This window comes from Tamandua tetradactyla, chromosome 20, assembly GCF_023851605.1.
Source record: "Tamandua tetradactyla isolate mTamTet1 chromosome 20, mTamTet1.pri, whole genome shotgun sequence".
NCBI classification, from domain to species: domain Eukaryota; kingdom Metazoa; phylum Chordata; class Mammalia; order Pilosa; family Myrmecophagidae; genus Tamandua; species Tamandua tetradactyla.
Genome location: NC_135346.1, coordinates 17,989,814 through 18,008,383, shown reverse-complemented (window position 1 = coordinate 18,008,383; position 18,570 = coordinate 17,989,814). Strand labels below are relative to the sequence as shown.

Sequence of the window (18,570 nt, the reverse complement as noted above, 5' to 3'; positions counted from 1 at the left end):
TTGTGATTATGACATCATAGGCGGTTCAGTTACTTGCGGGGGCGGGGGGGGAGGGAAGGTGGGAGGGAAACGATGGTTACGTCTGGACCACTTTCCTTAAGACAGAGAGGAAGCAGGGAAAAGGGGAAAAGATGTTGTCTAGGTTTTATTTCCTCCTCAGGAAGAGGGAAACCTCCTTTTATTTAAATCACCGCCACGACCACCTCCCACGGCAGCCAAAGTTTAAATCCTTTTTAAAGAGACTGAATGTAGATGTTAGTAAATGAAGAAGTTGGGGAACAGCTGGATAATTTCTGGTTCTGGTGTAAATTTCTTAGCTAGCAACAAACATGGTTCAGAGAGACAGGCAAAAAGAATGAAAAAGGAGAGGTTTTGAACAATTGCTTTCCTGTTGTGATATCTCTTTGTAGGGCAGAATTTTAGATTTTTTTAATTGATTGGAAAGTAATAGTAATGCAAGTAATTTTCACTATTACACTTACAACAAGCCCCTGAAAGACATCTGTTTTCTCTAACTATTTTGTGCCCCACTCAGATCTGGGACAGGGTAAATGGCTGTGATCAGCTAGAAGTAGAGTCAGTGGTAGGGATCTTCTTCACAGAACCAGGGAAGGAAGGAGGCAGGAGCCACCGAGTCCACAGACTGAAAAAGAAAAGAGTAGAGGAAAGGTGAGGTACTTATCAAGAAGATAGGGGTGGGGGGAAGATTTACCTTGCACTACATATTTCTCCTTGGGGGGAAAAAAAAGAACAGAGAAGAAACCTTGACATATAGAAGACATGGTTTCCAATGTTGTGGAGCGCTTACATACCAGGCACTGTGCTATATTCTTGAAATAAGTATTCTCACTTTTGCTTACAATTACCAAGAGACAAAAACACAAAACAAGACAAAAAACAACCCTAATTTGGCAAATGAAAAAGCCCAAAGGATAAGTGACTGCCCAAGTGATGAGTAAAGGTAGTATTAAAAATCAATTCTGCATAGCTCAAATGACCCCAAAGAGAGGTATGGAAAGATCAAAGGTGATGGTGAAATTATACATAGAAGATAGGACTTAACAAATAAATATGAACGCTGGATCATTAAATTGATCTCTTTTAGTTTCCAGTATTTTAGAGGAGCTAGAAGTAAAAACCTAAAATTGCGAAACTGTAACCCATGTCAAAGTCTGAAATAGGTTCTACAACTAACTGTGGTGCTGTGCTTTGAAAGTTATAGCTTTTTTGTATATGTGTTATTATTCACAAAAAAAGAAGAAAAGTCAACTGTGGTAATAAAAAAGTATTTAAGTCCTCTAGCCTCCTATATTCTGGAGCAGCTAGAAGGAAAAATATGAGAGGATCGTATGGTAGCCCATGACAAACTCTGGGATCTGTCCAGTAACCACTTGTTGAAGAGTGCCTTGAAAACTGTTGCTTTTTTATTTCTTTGCTTTGTATATATGTTATACTTTACAATAAAAAAAGTTTAAAAAATCAATTCTGTAAATGTATTAAACTTGTACAAAGAACTAATAATAGAGTGGTATATGGGGGGAAAAGTACCTGTTACAAACCATGGACTGTAGTTAACAGTAATATCTTAATATTCTTTCATTAGCAGTAACTAACATACTACACCAAAACCAGGGGACAACAATAAGGGGTGATAAGGGGCATGGGGTATTCTGGGTTTTCTTTTTATTGTCTACTCTTTTTCTTTTTGGAGAAATGAAAATGTTCTAAAATTGATTGTGATGATAATTGCCCAACTAGGTGATGATACTGTGAGACATTTTATACTTTGAATGGATTATATGGTGTGTGAATTTATCTCAATAAAATTTGTAGTTAAAAAAAAAAATTAATTCTGCCCCCAGTACATCCAGAGGATGACCCTGTAGATGTGACACGAATCTGAGCTTCAAGGTACATTAAGCCATAAAACAAAACTAAAAACCCTGAAACCTTAAAGCCCTTGCTCTTCACCACTAGGCTATCCTCCTTTTTATTGTCATCCATCCTTCAAAATGTTAAATGATTGAGTAAAAGAAGTTAAGTTAGCATTGGCTCACTTGAAAAACACTTAAAAAAGAATTGACAAACTTAAAAAAAAAAAGTCAAGTTTCATACAAAGAAAACTTACATCAGCTTTCATCAAGTGAAAACAATACCTGCCCTTCCCCAGTGCCACCCAAAGGCCCACCCCCACCCTAACTATAATTAAATCTCCTTATACCATTCCTAGTTCTCAAGTGTTTTACTCATGTTCTGCTATTTTTTCTGTTGCCTCCTTTTCTTTCTTTTGTTCTTGTGCTACTACCTTGAACCCCATCTTAATTGTGACTTCATGGGCCAGTCCCTATCTTTGACTGTGCTCCAGTGGATTTCAGCAGAAGATACTACCTTCTGGTCTCCATCCAGATCCTATGAGGGTTCCAGGGCCTGGAGCTTGTCATCCAGTAGGTCATCCAAAGGGGTAGAATCCACTGGCTGTAAGAGTTTCTCCATTCCCTGCCTAGGAAGGCAGCACAGTCAGAGGAATATGCATCTCATACAGTCATTCCCTTTTCAGCCAGTGAAAGCTAAACCTCTGTTGGGTGGGGAGACGTAGGACTCAGCCCACCACTCACAGAAGGAACCAGAAATAGCAAACACACCCCTCATCCCCACTGCCCTGCAGAGTCTGGCTGGGGGGGTCCCAGGAATGCAGGGCTTTTCTCCACTGTCTGATCTGGGCATCCCAGGAGCGACGGCTGTACTTCTTGTTCTTGTTTGGAGTTTGAGGGTGAATCCCTGGCTGTCGCTGTGCCCTAGTAATGAGAAATGTGGGTCAGACTGAGGTCAAGGTGAAAGGGAGCCCCATATAATAGGGGGCACAACTCACTGCTTATCATAGTGAATGAGGAAATTTGTTAGTGATTCCTGAGAATGGTGTAAGATCCATGTTCTTGTGGAAGGCTGAGTTATGTGCCCCAGAAAAAAACATGTTCTTAATCATCAGCACTCCTGTGGGTGTGAGCCCATTATAAATAAGACTTCTTGAAGATGTTAGTTAAGGTTGGGTGCAACTGAATGAAGGTAGATCTTAATCTGGATTACTAGAGGCCTTATAAAGAGGACTTGGAGGTCAGAGAAGCCAGAAAGGAGAAGCTTTTGTAATGTGACTAGAGGCAGATAGACAAGCCAAGGAAATCCAAGGATTGCTGACAGGCAGCACAAGATGCTACAGACCCTCAGGAGAAAGCAAGCCTTGCTAACATCATGATTTTAGACTTCTTCTAGCCTCAAAACTGTAAACCAATAAATTTCTATTGTTTAAGCCATCCCATTGTGTGGTATTTGTTATAGCAGCATGGCAAACTAAGAGGGTCCTCAATCCAACAAGAAAAGTAAATCTTCCAATCACATTAAACACCAAACTTCTGACCTTCGGGAAAGGGTAAGTTAGATAGTCCCAGCTTCCTTGGAAGCCAAAATAGACATAAAAGACAGTGTTTATCTTCCCTTTAAAATGAATTCTACCTTTTCATACATTTAGTTTGTATATATACATGTAAATTTGCATGTAATTAAGCAAGTATGTTGCAATTATCCAACTCAGCTGGAAGCATGAGGGGATAGTAAAAGTGGTTGGAAGGAAAACTACCTCATTAGGAAACACAGGTAAAGCTTTAAAGTCTTATGGGCCAAGTATTACTTGTTCCATTAAAAAAAAAAATCTTAGAAACTTATCTTTAGGGCTAGATTGCAGGAGACTTGGTTTTAACAATGCTGTAACTTTGTGAGAGCACTCAGATTTTAGTATCTTTCCATCACCTGACATTGAAATACAACAACTTGGTTGACACCATTGTTGTCACCATCCCACAGGTGCACTCACTTGGGGACCTTTTGCAGAAAGCACTGATAGCCAGGTGTGCACTTGCCATAATCTATTTGTTTTTGCCGCCGCTGCAGGACAACTTCATCAGTCTCTACTTGCCACCTGCAGGAAGTCCATGTGAATTGTGATTAGAGGCATCAAAGTTGAAACTAACTCATCCCACACTCCCTTAAATCCCAGCCTGAGTCTCAAACTCACCTGGTATGACAGAGCTCTGTACTGACTCCCACGCTCACCATCTCTAGCCTAGAGGATAGAGACTCCTCACAAACTTCCTTTCTGGGGGAGCAGATTCTACAGATGAAGTGAGTATTAGGATAAAAGCCAGCTGCTACAATGCACCTCTCAACCACCACCATCACAACCACAAGATTCAGACACCAGATAAAGGTTGTATTTTTGACGGGTTTCAGAAGTGTGGGTTGGCAAACCACCTACATTGGCACCACCTAGGGACCTTAATAGTTCCTGAACCCTCTCTAAACCTATTGAATCAACAATTGGGGGCCTGCATTTTAAACATTTTTTTATTATTACGGAAAATTTCAAATACGTACCGAAGTAAAATAACATAATGCCTTGGTACATAAAGTGTGGTTCCAGGGCCAGCCACTGCGGCATCACCTGGAGGTTTACAAGAAGTGTAGAATCTTGTGCCCTCACCCAGACTTACTGAATCAGAGTCTGCATTTTAACAGTATCCCCAGGTGGGTAGTAACCGCATTAAACTTTGAGAAGCACTGACATCACACACCCCCATGCTTCTATTATCCAACACTCAAAGCCAGTCTTGTTTCATTTACATCCACCGCTGCTCCCGCCCCCGATTATTTAAAATAAAATCTCCAACATTAAGAATAATTTCTTAATATCACCTAGTCAGTGTTAAATATCCATAAACAACTAAAGTTGGAGATCCTTTCGATTGATAAGGATTATGCCAAGAAATGATCCAACTCCTCTATTTTCCGTGAAAAGGAATTTCCTTTTACCACAACCTAGCATCTCAGAGATGCCGCGCACTAAAAAGGGACACCGAACAAGGAAAGCGCTTGGAAGGGGTCAGTGCCGCGTTGCCTAAACACACACACCTGTCTCGCCCCAACACCTGCCACGCTGGCAATAAATGCTCCATCTCCAGAGATCGGCTAGCAAAACCAGGAAGTTAGAAGAGAAAGGTCCACATAACGGTACGAAAAAAGGAGCAAGGAAAAAATAACCGTTTCCAACACTCTCATCTAAATTAAACTCTCCAAATAATATCTTAGCGAGTGGTGGCCGCCTGTGGGGAACAATTTAAATCTCCCGGGTTGGTGGGGATGTAGTAAGGGAGAGCACAGGAAGGGTGTGGCGATTGGTCAGAGGAAGAGCCAATGGTGCATTAGGCTTCCTGGGGGGGCGGAGCTTACCAGAGGCTGGTGGGCCAATCGCTATCCTGCTCTGACTCCCGGGCGGGGCAAATCTTGCTCCTGGCAAGGCAACCTCGTACCCCCTGTACTGGCCAAATGATTGGCTGAAGGGAACTAGGCGGGTGCGCAGGGATTGGCTGACGCAGGTAGAGGCGAGCGGTGATAGGTTATTGGGACGGCGGAAGATTTGAATGGTCAAGGCCCGTTGCTTTTGGTATTCTTCTACCCAAACCGCGTAATTTCGACCCTCTGAGGAGACAACCCGCGAAACCAAACTCTGGCCTATTCAGTCGACAAGCAGAAGTGTACCCTGGTTAATTGTCACCGTTTCCAGGATTGGTTCTTCCTTTAATTCTGCTCGTCTTCGCTCGTGTCCGATCTTTCCCAGCTTCCCTTTCTCCTGAAGGCAAGGAGACCCCAAATTTGAGGTAAGCCTGGAGTTCTGAGTGTCTGTCACGGAATGACGGAGATCGCATTTTCTCCTCAGTGGTCAGGCCGGGTCCCGCAAACGGAAGTCCAGAGGACCGAATGGGCATTGTCGTGAGTTAAGAGTCCCGATTTCCGGTCAGGACTCGTGAGCTGTTTGCCCCGAACAAATAAAAACCCTCTCTTCATTCCAACTTTGAAGTCCTGAGATTGCCTCTCGGCTACTTCAGGTTCCACCGAAAAGGCCAAGCCTCTTTGGGCAAGTCAGATTTAACCTTCATAATAGGATGCGATTCACTGTTTGGGGATGCCGCTCCGATCCTGAAATGTTTTATCATGCTGGAAAGGGTGGGGGAGGTAACCTTGAAGGCTGGATGACCTAAGATGGTGTTCTCTTTCCACCCAGGCTTTATTTTTCCTTTGGTGAGAATTCGGACACCATGTCTGCAGATCTTTCCTCATCCACAAGAGAAGAGGGAAGCCCAGGCTCAAGGCCCACATTTAGGTGCAGTCAGAGGAAGAGGTTAAACTCGCTCCTGGAGAGAGACACTTCCTTTACGATCTGCCCAGATCTCCGTAGAACTCCAGTGGATAAAATCCTTTGTGATTCTGCAAACCTAAGCATTTTGTCTGGGTAAATGCACTTTTATCATCGCACTCTATCGCCTTTACCTTTCTAAACAGCTTTAAAAAAAAAATTGTCCTAGCTCAAAGACCTGAATTTAAAACTCAACTCTGCCCTTAACTAATTGTGAGACTCTTTTGAGTCTCAGGATGATTTTCTGTGATACGGAAGTAATAATCTCTCCCCTCATCCTGTTTTACTAGGATCATGTGAAGATCATATAACATGATGTTTAAGGAAAGTCTTCGCAAATTCTATAGCGTTGTGACTTGGTTAATTTTTACTACTAGTAGTAATGGTATTGTTCTTTTACTTTAAATCATGAACATGCATGTCCTGTTGTCTCAGCTAGCAAACAAAGTTGGAGAGTTATAGAAATGAGATGTACTAGAAACTCCAATGAGAAATCCAATCTGTGTGCTTACGGCGCACGGGGCAGTGGATGTGGGGTTAAAACCTATAGTTCAATAAATTTTAGTCCTCAGTTAAAAAAAAAATTATCCTGGTGAGGAGAAAATAAGATATAAGTTATTGGAGTAGAAAGAAAGTGAGATTTTTTCTCAGCCTAGTTGTTCTATTATCAGCCTGGAATACTTCCAAAAATATTTAGATTTATTTGGACATCAGTCAGATTTTGAGATTGTCATCAAAGGGTGTTTCAAATGAAGAAAGCAACATGATCTTTGTCTTTAAGGTTTCATGACCTAATGGGAATCTTGATGTTCTATTATGTCTCAACAGAGGAACTCCAAAATGTTGTCTTGATCTTTCGAATCTTAGCAGTGGGGAGATGTCTGGCACTCAACTTACCACTTCTGCAGACCTTGATGAAACTGGTAGGGAGGAGAGAGGTATAGCCATCAATGGGAAAAATAACTTAGGGATAGGACAGAGTTGTAGGGCAGAGAGGGAAGGTGGTGAGAATAAGTAAGAGAGGCTTGAAGTTTGAATTTTGTATGTAAGTAGAGGATTTTTGAGGAGAATGATTAAGCCAATGGGAAGAAAAAGTTAGCATTAAAAGGAGTCACTTTGCATTTGAGAAAGTTAGATAGGAAGGAATATTTTGTTAGCTGATTGATGGTAGGAATCAAAGTGTAATAAAATATGAGAAGTTTTGTGCCTTAGTCTAATTTCAGCAGAGGCAAAGAAACCAACATAAGGAAATACTTTGTCAACTAAGACTGTTTTTTTATAGGGTCTAAGTCTGAAATGGATGTGTTTCATAAGACAAAAGTCTAGTACTTGTTCTAATTTCAGATTTCCTGAGTGATAAGCTTTCTTTTTGGCTCATGAAAAAATCTCCATGGGTTAATATAGTATAGTATAGTTAGTGTAATATAGTATAGTTCTGGTTCCCAGAACCAGAATTTTTTCTTTAGGTGATGCATGTAAATTCTTGTATTTCTTGAATTTCTGTTTGTCAGGAGACTCAGTTTTTGGAAATACTATGGCTTACTGATGATGAAAATCAGAAGGAAAGACAGGGTGCATGAACAAGGATAACTGATTCTTCATGTCTGATTTCAGGACACTTGTATTCTTCAGGACCTCAGGAAATACAGTTAGCTGTGGTGTAAGTTTTTCTTTCTAAATGAACCGCACGCTACAACATTTTTAGCACTGATCATGGGGATTTTATCCTGTGTAGACTCTGCAAAGTACAGAATATTTCACTTTGGAGATAAGTGGGCTTTGAGATCCAAGTCATTCCCTCGAAAGGCTAAGTTTCCCGGATCTGAATAGTGTTGTGAAAATGTGCCTGATAGTTAAAATGAATTCAATCAGTGTTATCTTCAAAAATGAAGGAAAATGACATACTGTACTTGCATGTAGGCATAATGTTTATTATTACTGTTATAGATTCTTAACAATCTTAAAATTTTCAGACAAGGAATACTCAACAAATGCAACAAATTTTGATTCAGCTCTTCTTAAACTTATAAAAAGTTTTGCACTTGGCTGTTTTAATCCTTTTGGAGCTTTATCTTTCAGTGTTTAGGTGAAAGATGACTGTTTTTATCAATATGTGTGAAAATTTCACTTTGTATAGCTTGCATTTTCTTTGAATTGCTTAAAATGTCCTAACCCATGATGAAATCCTGAGAGAGAGGATGGAAATTCATAATTATTTTTCTTTATCTCTTAGAACAGCTTTAGGTTTACCGAAAAATCCTTCAGAAAGTACAGTATTCCCTATATGGCCCTGAACACACAGTTTGCCCTATTATTAACATTTTACATTAGTGTAGTACATATGTTACAACTGATGAACTGATATTATTAAATTATTAATTACAGTCCATAGTTTATCTTAGGGTTCACTCTTTCAGTTGTATAGTTTTTTCTAAGATTTTTTTAAATTGTGGTAACACTTAACACAATATAAAATTTCCCATTTTAACCACTTTCAAAGTGTTCAGTGATGTTAATTACATTCACAATGTTGTACTACCATCTGTTACCAAAACTTTTCCATCACCCCAAACAGAATTTAATCTCATTCAATTAAACATTATCTCTCCATTCTCCAACTCTACCTTAGTGTTAGAAATACATATTTACACCAACAGTCAACACTGAAAAATTAGTAACTAAAAATGATTATGTCTACATGAGATGAGAAAAAAACCACATTCATCTTTGTTACATATCCATAAATAGGATAATGCAAGTGAAGTGAGGGGATGTCACTTGCCATCTTGATATTTAGCTCTGAGAATATCCTATATATTATTATGGTAAGATACACATCAACCAGATGCAGGGCCCCTGGAACGGAAGAAAGGAAAAGGTGGGATGGGCCAGGCCACTGAAGAATGACCAGACAGTATTTGGGGCTTCACTCACTGACAGTTTGTTTTGGTCTGCAGGGATCATCATCAGCACCTTATGAAATACAGCCCAGTGAGTAATCCCTTTCTCTTGGATTTGGGTTTATTTCTCAGGTGGGCAGCAGAAGGTTTTACTTACCTGTGGCTTGAGGATTCTGGATGTTCTCAAAAATTCTTTTACAGGCACAGCTGCTGTGTAGCACTCCGAATACTTTGGACCATAACCACAGAAAGACAGATGCAATGTGTAGCTCACTTGCAAATAAAGAAAACGTAAGTGTTTTTACATTTAACCTTAGATAAATTAGCAGATTTCTTCCTTTGAATGGTGCAACTCAATGGTAGCATTGTGAGACCTAGAGCTATTCATACCTTACTATGCTAAACTATAGGGAAAACAATTCTTTTTGGATTGTTCATTTGCTTTGTTTTTTCTTTTTTTAAACGTTGACCCTAGGATAGAAACCTAGCTCCAAGTCCTCCACAGCAGGCCGTTGTTACTACTCATACTTGATCATTTTGAGGACAAAAATCCATATTATAGTAGTGTAAGGAATTGAGGATTTATTTATTTATTTATTTTTAGCAGAGGGAAATAATTATATGAACATAATTTGTTCACAAATTCATTGCAAAATTTCCCATTCAAGGCTAGATTCTTAGTTTCTTCTTATTTCCTCCTTAGCCTAGCTTCTTAGCTAATATTCTGAGAAAGCCGTGGTCCTTTTTGTCTAAGCCTCAGACCATCCTTCAGTTATAAATTGAAACTTGTCCCTCCAGAGCCACCCAATTACTAAAATAATCCTCTAATCCCTTCAATTAATTCCCTTTTCTAACCTTCTTTTACTTTTCTCTGTCCCTTCTCTTATTCCAGGTCAGTATCCACAAAAGATAACTATTTTTCTTTTCTCACCTTCACTAAGATACACCCATGATTTGGGCTGTTCTAATCAGCTTTTTCCTGATTTAATACTGTCTTTTTAATCTCCTTTTATTGTCAGGTTTTTAAATCTCATCAACCCCTCCCCTATCAGGCTTGGTTCTTTCCTGATCCTTTTGCTTATGATCATAAAATTAGCATGCTCTAAAGCAAATCTAAATCATAATTTGTATCTTCAGGATATAGGGTCAATCTTTATTACACATAATGTGCTTCATGAGGTTTATTCCTGTCCTAATCTAAAAAAATATTTTTGGCTGGGCTGATAATGCCTTTCTTCCTCTAGCCAATGCAGTTTTTTTTTTTTTTTAATGCAGAAAAACAACACTTTGAAGCCTTTGGAGTGGCAGGCACCCAGGAAACTAAAGTTTCAGAAGAGAGCAGGGGGACCTTATGTCTCTCCCCTTTCTCTGCTGGTGAGTCCCTGATCATTGTCTTTAAGGGTCAGCAGTAGATATTGTAGAGGACAGAATGTCAGATCTGCATTTATGAACTTTTGAGTTTTTCTATGCTGAATTGGGTGAGAAAAGGGACTGTAGAAGTGAGTTTGAGCGGGGAAAGGGGGGAGGTGTATGTCCTCTGATCATTTTAGTGGTTTAAACTAAAGAAGAGAAGAAATTCTTTGGCCTTTTTCCCCCTTCTACTTTATTCTGTTTTAATAAAAAGCAGTTTTATTGAAATAAATTCACATACCATACAATCCATCTAAAGTATACACTGACTTCTAGTAAATTCAGGGAGTTGTGCATTCATCACCACAATCAATTCTAGAACATTTTCACCCTCAGGAGGGTTCACTATATTATACAGTCCCATGTTTCATCCTCTGGCTTTCCGTCTAATGACAAACACCACCCTAAACTTTCTCTTTCAACCACAACTGCACCCCTACATCATCACTGTTAATTACAGTCACTAAAATGCGCTATTATCACCTCCATCCATTTTCAAACATTCACAATCACCCTTATATACATATTCTGCACAAATTAAGCATCAGCTCTCCATTCTCTGCCCTCATTCTATCTTATGGTGATCTATCTTCTAGATATTAACACCATGAGTTGCTAGTTATATTTAGCTCATATTAGTGAGGTCCTAAAATACTTGTCCTTTTGTGTGTGACTTGTTTTACTCAACATAATGTAGTCACATGCTTCATGATTTCATTTCATTCTTATAGCTGCATAATATTCCATTGTTTGTATATACTACAATTTATTTATCCATTCATCGAGTGATAGACACCTGGGTTGTTTCCATCGTTTGGCAATTGTGATTAATGCCATTATGAACACTGGTGTGCAAATGCCTGTTCATGTCCTTGCTTTTATTTCTTCTGAGTATATACGAACTAGTGGGATTACGAGCTCATATGACAATTCTACACTTAGCTTCCTGCCAAACTGTCTTCCATAGTAGCTGTACCATTCTACAATCCCAACAGTGAATAAGTATTCCTGTTTCTCCACATCCTCTCCAACACTTGTGATTTTCTGTTTTTTTAATAGTGGCAATTCTAGTAAGTATGAAATGATATCTCTTTGCAGTTTTGATTTGCATTTCCCTAATAGCTAGTGATGTTGGACATCTTTTCCTGTGCTTTTTAGCAATTTGTCTATCCTCTTTGAAAAATGTTTATTCATGACTTTTGCCTATTTTTAATTGGGTTGTTTGTCTTAGCTTTGAATTATAGGAGTTCTTTGTATATCCTGGATATTAAACCTTTATCAGATATGTGATTTCCAAATATTTTCTTCCTTTGGGTAGACTGACTTTTTACCCTCTTGACAAAATCCTTTGAAGCCAAAAAGTATTTGATTTTATGGAGGTCCCATTATCTTATTTTTCCTTTTGTTCCTTGTGCTTTGAGTGTAAGATCTAGCAATTGTTCTAGTTTGCTAGCTGCCGGAATGCAATATACCAGAAATGGAATGGCTTACCATAAAATCTTGAATATGCTTTCCTACAGTTTTTTCTAGGAGTTTTATGGTTTTACCTTTTACAGTTAGGTCTTTAATTCATTTTGAGTTCACTTTTGTATAAGGTGTGAGACAGGGGTCCTCTTTCATTCTTTTACCTATGAATAGCCAGTTGTCCCATCCAGCACCATTTGTTGAAGAAACTTCTCTGTCTCATTTGGGTGGACTTAGCAGCCTTGTCAAAATTTGATTCCATTGGTCAATATATCTATCTTTATGCCAGTATCATGCTGTTTTTATTATTGTAGCTTTATAATATACTTTAAAGTCAGGACGTGTAAGTCCTCCAACTTCATTTTTCTTTTTCTTTTACAAGAGTTTTTGCCTATTTAGGGCCCCTTACCCTTCCAAATAAATTTGGTAATTAGCTTTTCCATTTCTGTAAAGAAAGCTCTTGGAATCTTGATTGGGTTTTCACGGATTCTATAAATTGCTTTGGGTAGAAATGACATCTTAACAATATTTTAGTCTTCCCACCCATGGACATGGAATGTCCTTCAATTTATTTAGGTCTTCTTTGCTTTGTTTTAGCAATTGTTCTAGTTTGCTAGCTGCCGGAATGCAATATACCAGAAATGGAATGGCTTTTAAAAGGGGGAATTTAATAAGTTGCTAGTTTTCAGTTCTAAGGCTGAGAAAATGTCCCAATTACAGCAAGTTTATAAAAATGTCCAAGCTAAGGCATCCAGGGAAAGATACGTCAGTTCCAGAAGGCCGATGACATTCAGCATATCTCTCTCAACTGGGAAGGCATGTAGCAAACATGACGTCTACTAGCTTCCTCTCTAGGCCTCTTGCTTCCTGAAGCTCCCCGGGGACGTATTCCTTCTTCCAAAGGTCTCTGGCGGCATGGGCTCTCTGCTTTGTGGCTATCTCATTGTTCTCAAAAGGAACTCTCTCCAAAATATCTCCTCTTTTATAGGATTCCAGTAAACTAATCAAGATCCACGTAGAATGGGTGGAGACACGTCTCCATCTAATCAAGTTTAATACCCACAATTGATTCAGTCACATCTCTGTGGAGATAACCTAATCAAGTTTCCAACCTATAGTGCTGAATAGGGATTAGAAAAAACCATTGCTCCCACAAGACTGTTTAGGATTAAAACATGGCTTTTCTAGAATACATAAATCCTACTGGCACAGCAATGCTTTGTAGTTTTCTGATTACAGCTCTTTTGCATCCTTGGTTAAATTTATTCCTTGATAGTTTATTCTTTTATTCGCTATTCTAAATGGAATATTTTTCTTGATTTCCTCTTCATATTGGTCATTACTAGTGGATGGAAACACTACTGATTTTTACATGTTGCTCTTGTACCCTGCTACTTTGCTGAAATCATTTATAGGTCTAGTAGCTTTGTGGTACATTTTTCAGGACTTTGAAGGTGTAGGATCGTATCATCTGCAAATAGTGAAAGTTTTACTTCTTCCTTTTTTATTTTGATGTCTTGTATATTTTTTTCTTGCCTAATTGCTTAGGCTAGAACTTCTAGCACATGTTTGAAAAACAGTGGTGACAGTGGGCATCCTTGTCCTGTTTCCAATCTCAAGAGGAAAACTTTCATTCTTTAACATTGCATATAATATTAGCTGTGAGATTTTCATATATGCCAGTTATCACATTTCCTTCTATTCCTATCTTTTTAAGTGTTTTTTTTTTCAGGAAGTGATGCTGGATTTTGTCAAGTGCCTTTTCTGTGTCAATTGATATGTGCTTTTTCCCTTTCCATTTGTTAATGTGGTATATTACATTAAATGATTTTCTTGTGTTGAATTCTTTTAATGTGTATAATTCTTTTAACTTGTAGTTGGATTTAATTTGCAAGTATTTTTTTTAAAGATTTTTTGCATCTATATTCATTAGAGAGATGGGTCTGTAATTTTGCTTTCTCATCATATCATTATTTGGTTTTGGTATTAGAGTGATATTGGCTTCATGAAAATCTCTTTTCGTTATCTAATGTTGCCAAAATGGAATATACGAGAAATGGGTTGGCTTTTTTTTTTTTTTTTAATTTTTTAAGATATAACAACATACAAACATGAACATTCTTACCATATGATCATTCCATTCTTGGTATATAATCAATAATTCCCAATATCATCACATAGTTGTATATTCATCACCATGATCATTTCTTAGAACATTTGCATCAATTCAGAAAAAGAAATAAGAAGAAAAAAACTCATACATACCATACCCTTTACCCTTCCCTCTCATTGATTGCTAGTATTTCCATCTACCCAGTATATTTTAGCCTTTGCTTCCTCTATTTTTTTCCTATACTCCTTATCACTCCCTGTCATTGATCAACAGTATTTCAATCTACTAAATTCATTTTGACATTTGCTCCTCCTATTATTTTTTCATTTTTAATCCATATGTTTTACTTATCTATCTATACCATAGATAAAAGGAGCATCAGACACAAGGTTTTCACAATCACACAGTCACATTGTGAAAGCTGTATCAATATACAATTATCTTCAAGAAACATGGCTATTGGAACACAGCTCTACATTTTCAGGCACTTCCCTCCAGCCTCTCCAATATACCTTAAGTGAAAAGGTGATAGCTATATAATGCATAAGAACAACCTCCAGGATAACCTCTCGACTCTGTTTGAAATCTCTCGGCCATTGATACTTTATTTTGTCTCATTTCTCTCTTCCCCCTTTTGGTCAAGAAGGTTTTCTCATTTCCTTGATGCTGAGTCCCAGCTCATTCTAGGAATTCTGTCCCATGTTGCCAGGAAGGTTTACACTCCTGGGAGTCATGTCCCATGTAGAGAGGGAGAGGGCAGTGAGTTTGCTTGTCCTGTTGACTGAGAGAGAGAGAGAGAGGCCACATCTGAGCAACAGAAGAGATTCTCTGGAGGTGATCTTAGGCCTAATTTTAAGTAGGCTTAGCCTATCCTTTGTTGGGTTAAGTTTCATATGAACAAACCCCAAGATTGGGGACTCAGCCTATTGCTTTGGTTGTCCCCACTGCTTGTGAGAATATCAAGAATTCTCCATTTGGGGAAGTTGAATTTTCCCCCTTTCTTACCATTCCCCCAAGTGGACTTTGCAAATACTTTTTTTATTCACTGTTCAAATCACTCTGGGATTTATTGAGGCATCACTTTGGACAAACCTACAAATCTCATGCTCTATTCAAGGTTCCATGTGCTTATAGAGTTCAATTAAACCATCCGTATAAGTTCTATTAGGAAATGTACTAGTCAAACTATAAATTTTATATCAAATAAAATTTTTTGCTTTAGTCTTACACATAAGTTAAAGTTTTAAAATATGAATTATGATCTATTTTCAACACCCTACAATACTGACATTCCTTTGTTTTTCCTCATGCAAAAACATTTTTAAATTTGTACATTTAGTCACTATCATTGTACATTCTAGGCATTCCTAGATTATACCATCTCAGTCTTTATTGTCTATCTTTCCTTCTGATTTCATTTGTGCCCCAGCCCTCCTCCCTCTATCATTCTCACATTCAGCTTCATTCAGTGTTCTGACATTATGGTATTACAGTTAGCTAGTATTGTGCTATCCATTTCTGATTTTTTACAATCAGTTCTGTTGCATAATCTGTATCACTTCAGGTCCAATTACCCAATATATACTCTATTTCTGTCTCCTGATGGTCTCTGTTCTTAACTGAAATTCTGCAAGTTCATTCATTAATGTTAGTTCACTTCAGTGAGACCATACAGTATTTGTCCTTTTGTTTCTGACTAATCTCACTCAGCATGATGTCCTCAAGGTCCATCCATGTTGTTACATACTTCATAACTTTATTCTGTCTTACAGCTGCATAATGTTCCATCATATGTATATAGCACAGCTTGCTTAGCCACTGATCTGTTGATGGACATTTTGGCTGTTTCCATCTCTTGGCAATTGTAAATAAAGCTGCTATAAACATTGGTGTGCAAATGTCCGTTTGTGTCCTTGCCCTCGTGTCCTCTGAGTATCTACTCAGCAATGGTATTGCTGGATCATATGGCAATTCTATACTAGATTTCCTAAGGAACTGCCAAACTGCCTTCTGCAGAGGTTGTACCATTTTACATTCCCACCAACAGTGGATAAGTGTGCCTCTTTCTATACGTCCTCTCCAGCACCTGTCATCTTCTGTTTTATTGATAATGGCCATTCTGGTGGGTGTGAGATGATATCTCATTGTGGTTTTGATTTGCATTTCCCTAATAGCCAGGGAAGTTGAGCATCTTTTTATGTGCCTTTTAGCCATTTGTATTTCATTTTCTGAGAAGTGTCTATTCATGTCTTTTGCCCATTTTGTAATTGGGTTGTTTGTCTTTTTGTTGTTGAGTTGAACAATCTCTTTATGTATTCTGGATACTAGACCCTTATCTCATATATTGTTCCCAAATATTGTCTCCCATTGTGTAGGCTGTATTTTTACTTTCTTGATGAAGATCTTTGATGCACAAAAGTGTTTAATTTTGAGGAGTTCCCATTTCTTTCTTTCTTCAGTGCTCATGCTTTTGGTGTAAGGTCTAGGAAACCACCTCCTATTATAAGATTGATAAGATATTTCCCTGCATTTTCCTCTAAAACTTTTGTGGTCTTAGATCTAATGTTTAGGTCTTTGATCCATTTTGACTTAATTTTTGTATAGGGTGTGAGATATGGATCCTCTTTCTTCTTTTGCATGTGGGTATCCAGTTCTCTAGGTACCATTTATTGAAGAGACTGTTCTGTCCCAAGTGAGTTATCTTGACTGCCTTATCAAAGATCAATTGTCCATAGATGAGAGAGGGTCTATATCTGAACACTCTGTTTGATTCCACTGGTCAGTATATCTATCTTTACACCATACCATGCTGTTTTGACCACTATAGCTTCATAGTACGCCTTAAAGTCAGGTAGCGTGAGGCCTCCAACTTCATTTTTCTTTCTCAGGATATTTTTAGCCATTCTGGGTACCCTGCCCCTCCAAATAAGTTTGGTTATTGATTTTTCTGTTTCTGAAAAGAAATTTTGGGGATTTTAATTGGTATTGCATTGAATCTATAAATCAATTTAGGTAGAATTGACTATCTATATTTAGTCTTCCAATCCATGAACACGGTATGCCCTTCCATTTATTTAGGTCTTCTGTGATTTTTTTTTTTTGACAATTTCTTATAGTTTCCTTTGTAGAGGTCTTTTGTATCCTTAGTTAAATTTATTCCTAAATATTTTATTCTTTTGGTTGCGATTGTAAATGGAATTTTTTTCTTGATTTCCCCCTCAGATTGTTCTTTACTAGTGTATAGAAACACTACAGATTTTTGAGTGTTGATCTTGTAACCTGCCACTCTGCTGTACTCATTTATTATCTCTAGTAGTTTTGCTGTGGATTTTTTTAGGGTTTTTGACATATAGTATCATATCATCTGAGAACAGTGAGAGTTTTACTTCTTCCTTCCCAATTTTGATGCCTTGTATTCCTTTTTCTTGTCTAATTGCTCTGGCTAGTATTTCCAATGCAATGTTGACTAACAATATGATAATGGGCATCCTTGTTTTGTTCCTGATCTTAGGGGGAAAGTTTTCAGTTTTTCCCAATTGAGGATGATATTAGCTGTGAGTTTTTCATATATTCCCTTTGTCATTTTAAGGAAGTTCCCTTCTATTCCTATCCTTTGAAGTATTTTCAACAGGAAAGGATGTTGAATTTTGTCAGATGCCTTTTCTGCGCCAATCAATATGATCATGTGGTTTTTCTGCTTTGATTTGTTGATATGGTGTATTACATTAATTGATTTTCTTATGTTGAACCATCTTTGCATACCTGGAATGAATCCTACTTGGTCATTATGTATCATTCTTTTAATGTGGTGCTGGATTCGTTTTCCAAGAATTTTGTTGAGGATTTTTGCATCTATATTCATTAGAGAGATTGGTCCATAGTTTTCTTTTCTTGTGATATCTTTGTCTGGCTTTGGTATGAGGGTGATGTTGGCTTTGTAGAATGAGGTAGGTACCTTTCCCTCCTCTTCAATTTTTTTGAAGAGTTTGAGCAGGGTTGGTGCTAATTCTTTCTGGAATGTTTGGTAGAATTCACATGTGAAGCCATCTGGTCCTTCACTTTTCTTTTTGGGGAGCTTCTTAATGACTGATTCAATTTCTTTACTTGTGATTGGTTTGTTGAGGTTGTCTATTTCTTCTCAAGTCAATGTTGGTTGTTCATGCCTTTCTAGGAAGTTGTCAATTTCATCTACATTGTCTAGTGTATTAGCATAAAGTTCTTTATAGTATCCTCTCATCACCTCCTTTATTTCCGCGGGGTTAGTGGTTATGTATCGTCTTCCATTTCTGATTTTATTTATTTGCATCCTCTCTCTTCTTCTTTTTGTCAACCTCGCTAAGAGTCCATCAATCTTATTGATTTTCTCCTAGAACCAACTTCTGGTTTTCTTGATTTTCTCGATTGTTTTCATGTTCTCAATTTCATTTATTTCTGCTCTAATC

The 18,570-nt window shown here is 38.0% G+C and overlaps 2 protein-coding genes across 8 annotated transcripts in view; one reads left to right on the top strand and one right to left on the bottom strand.

Moving 5' to 3' along the window:
* Positions 1-70: 70 nt before the first annotated feature.
* LOC143665018 (oocyte-specific histone RNA stem-loop-binding protein 2-like) lies at positions 71-5,170 on the bottom strand. Of its 2 annotated transcripts, XM_077138595.1 has the most exons (6): positions 4,960-5,170; positions 4,067-4,162; positions 3,866-3,970; positions 2,643-2,795; positions 2,389-2,500; positions 71-643 (listed from the first exon to the last, which is right to left on the bottom strand). In XM_077138595.1, the coding sequence occupies exons 1-5, from the start codon at positions 5,001-5,003 to the stop codon at positions 2,410-2,412; spliced, it is 489 nt and encodes a 162-aa protein (XP_076994710.1). In that variant the 5' UTR covers positions 5,004-5,170; the 3' UTR covers positions 71-643; positions 2,389-2,409. The 2 variants fall into 2 exon arrangements, 1 of the variants encoding a protein (XP_076994710.1); XR_013166708.1 differs by lacking the exons at positions 3,866-3,970; positions 4,067-4,162; positions 4,960-5,170 and adding an exon at positions 3,217-3,263.
* A 197-nt stretch (positions 5,171-5,367) lies between these two features.
* CDC25C (cell division cycle 25C) overlaps positions 5,368-18,570 on the top strand; it is a 33,255-nt gene continuing 20,052 nt past the window's right edge. For 2 of the 6 annotated variants that reach the window (XM_077138592.1, XM_077138588.1), the window contains exons 1-7: positions 5,370-5,705; positions 6,110-6,337; positions 7,070-7,164; positions 7,856-7,901; positions 9,199-9,232; positions 9,343-9,432; positions 10,417-10,515. In XM_077138592.1, coding sequence (XP_076994707.1) covers positions 6,144-6,337; positions 7,070-7,164; positions 7,856-7,901; positions 9,199-9,232; positions 9,343-9,432; positions 10,417-10,515 — 558 coding nt within the window. In that variant the 5' untranslated portion in view covers positions 5,370-5,705; positions 6,110-6,143. Of the gene's footprint in view, positions 5,706-6,109; positions 6,338-7,069; positions 7,180-7,855; positions 7,902-9,198; positions 9,233-9,342; positions 9,433-10,416; positions 10,516-18,570 lie in introns of those variants that run through there. The other 4 variants (XM_077138587.1, XM_077138589.1, XM_077138591.1 and 1 more) reach the window with 4 other exon arrangements.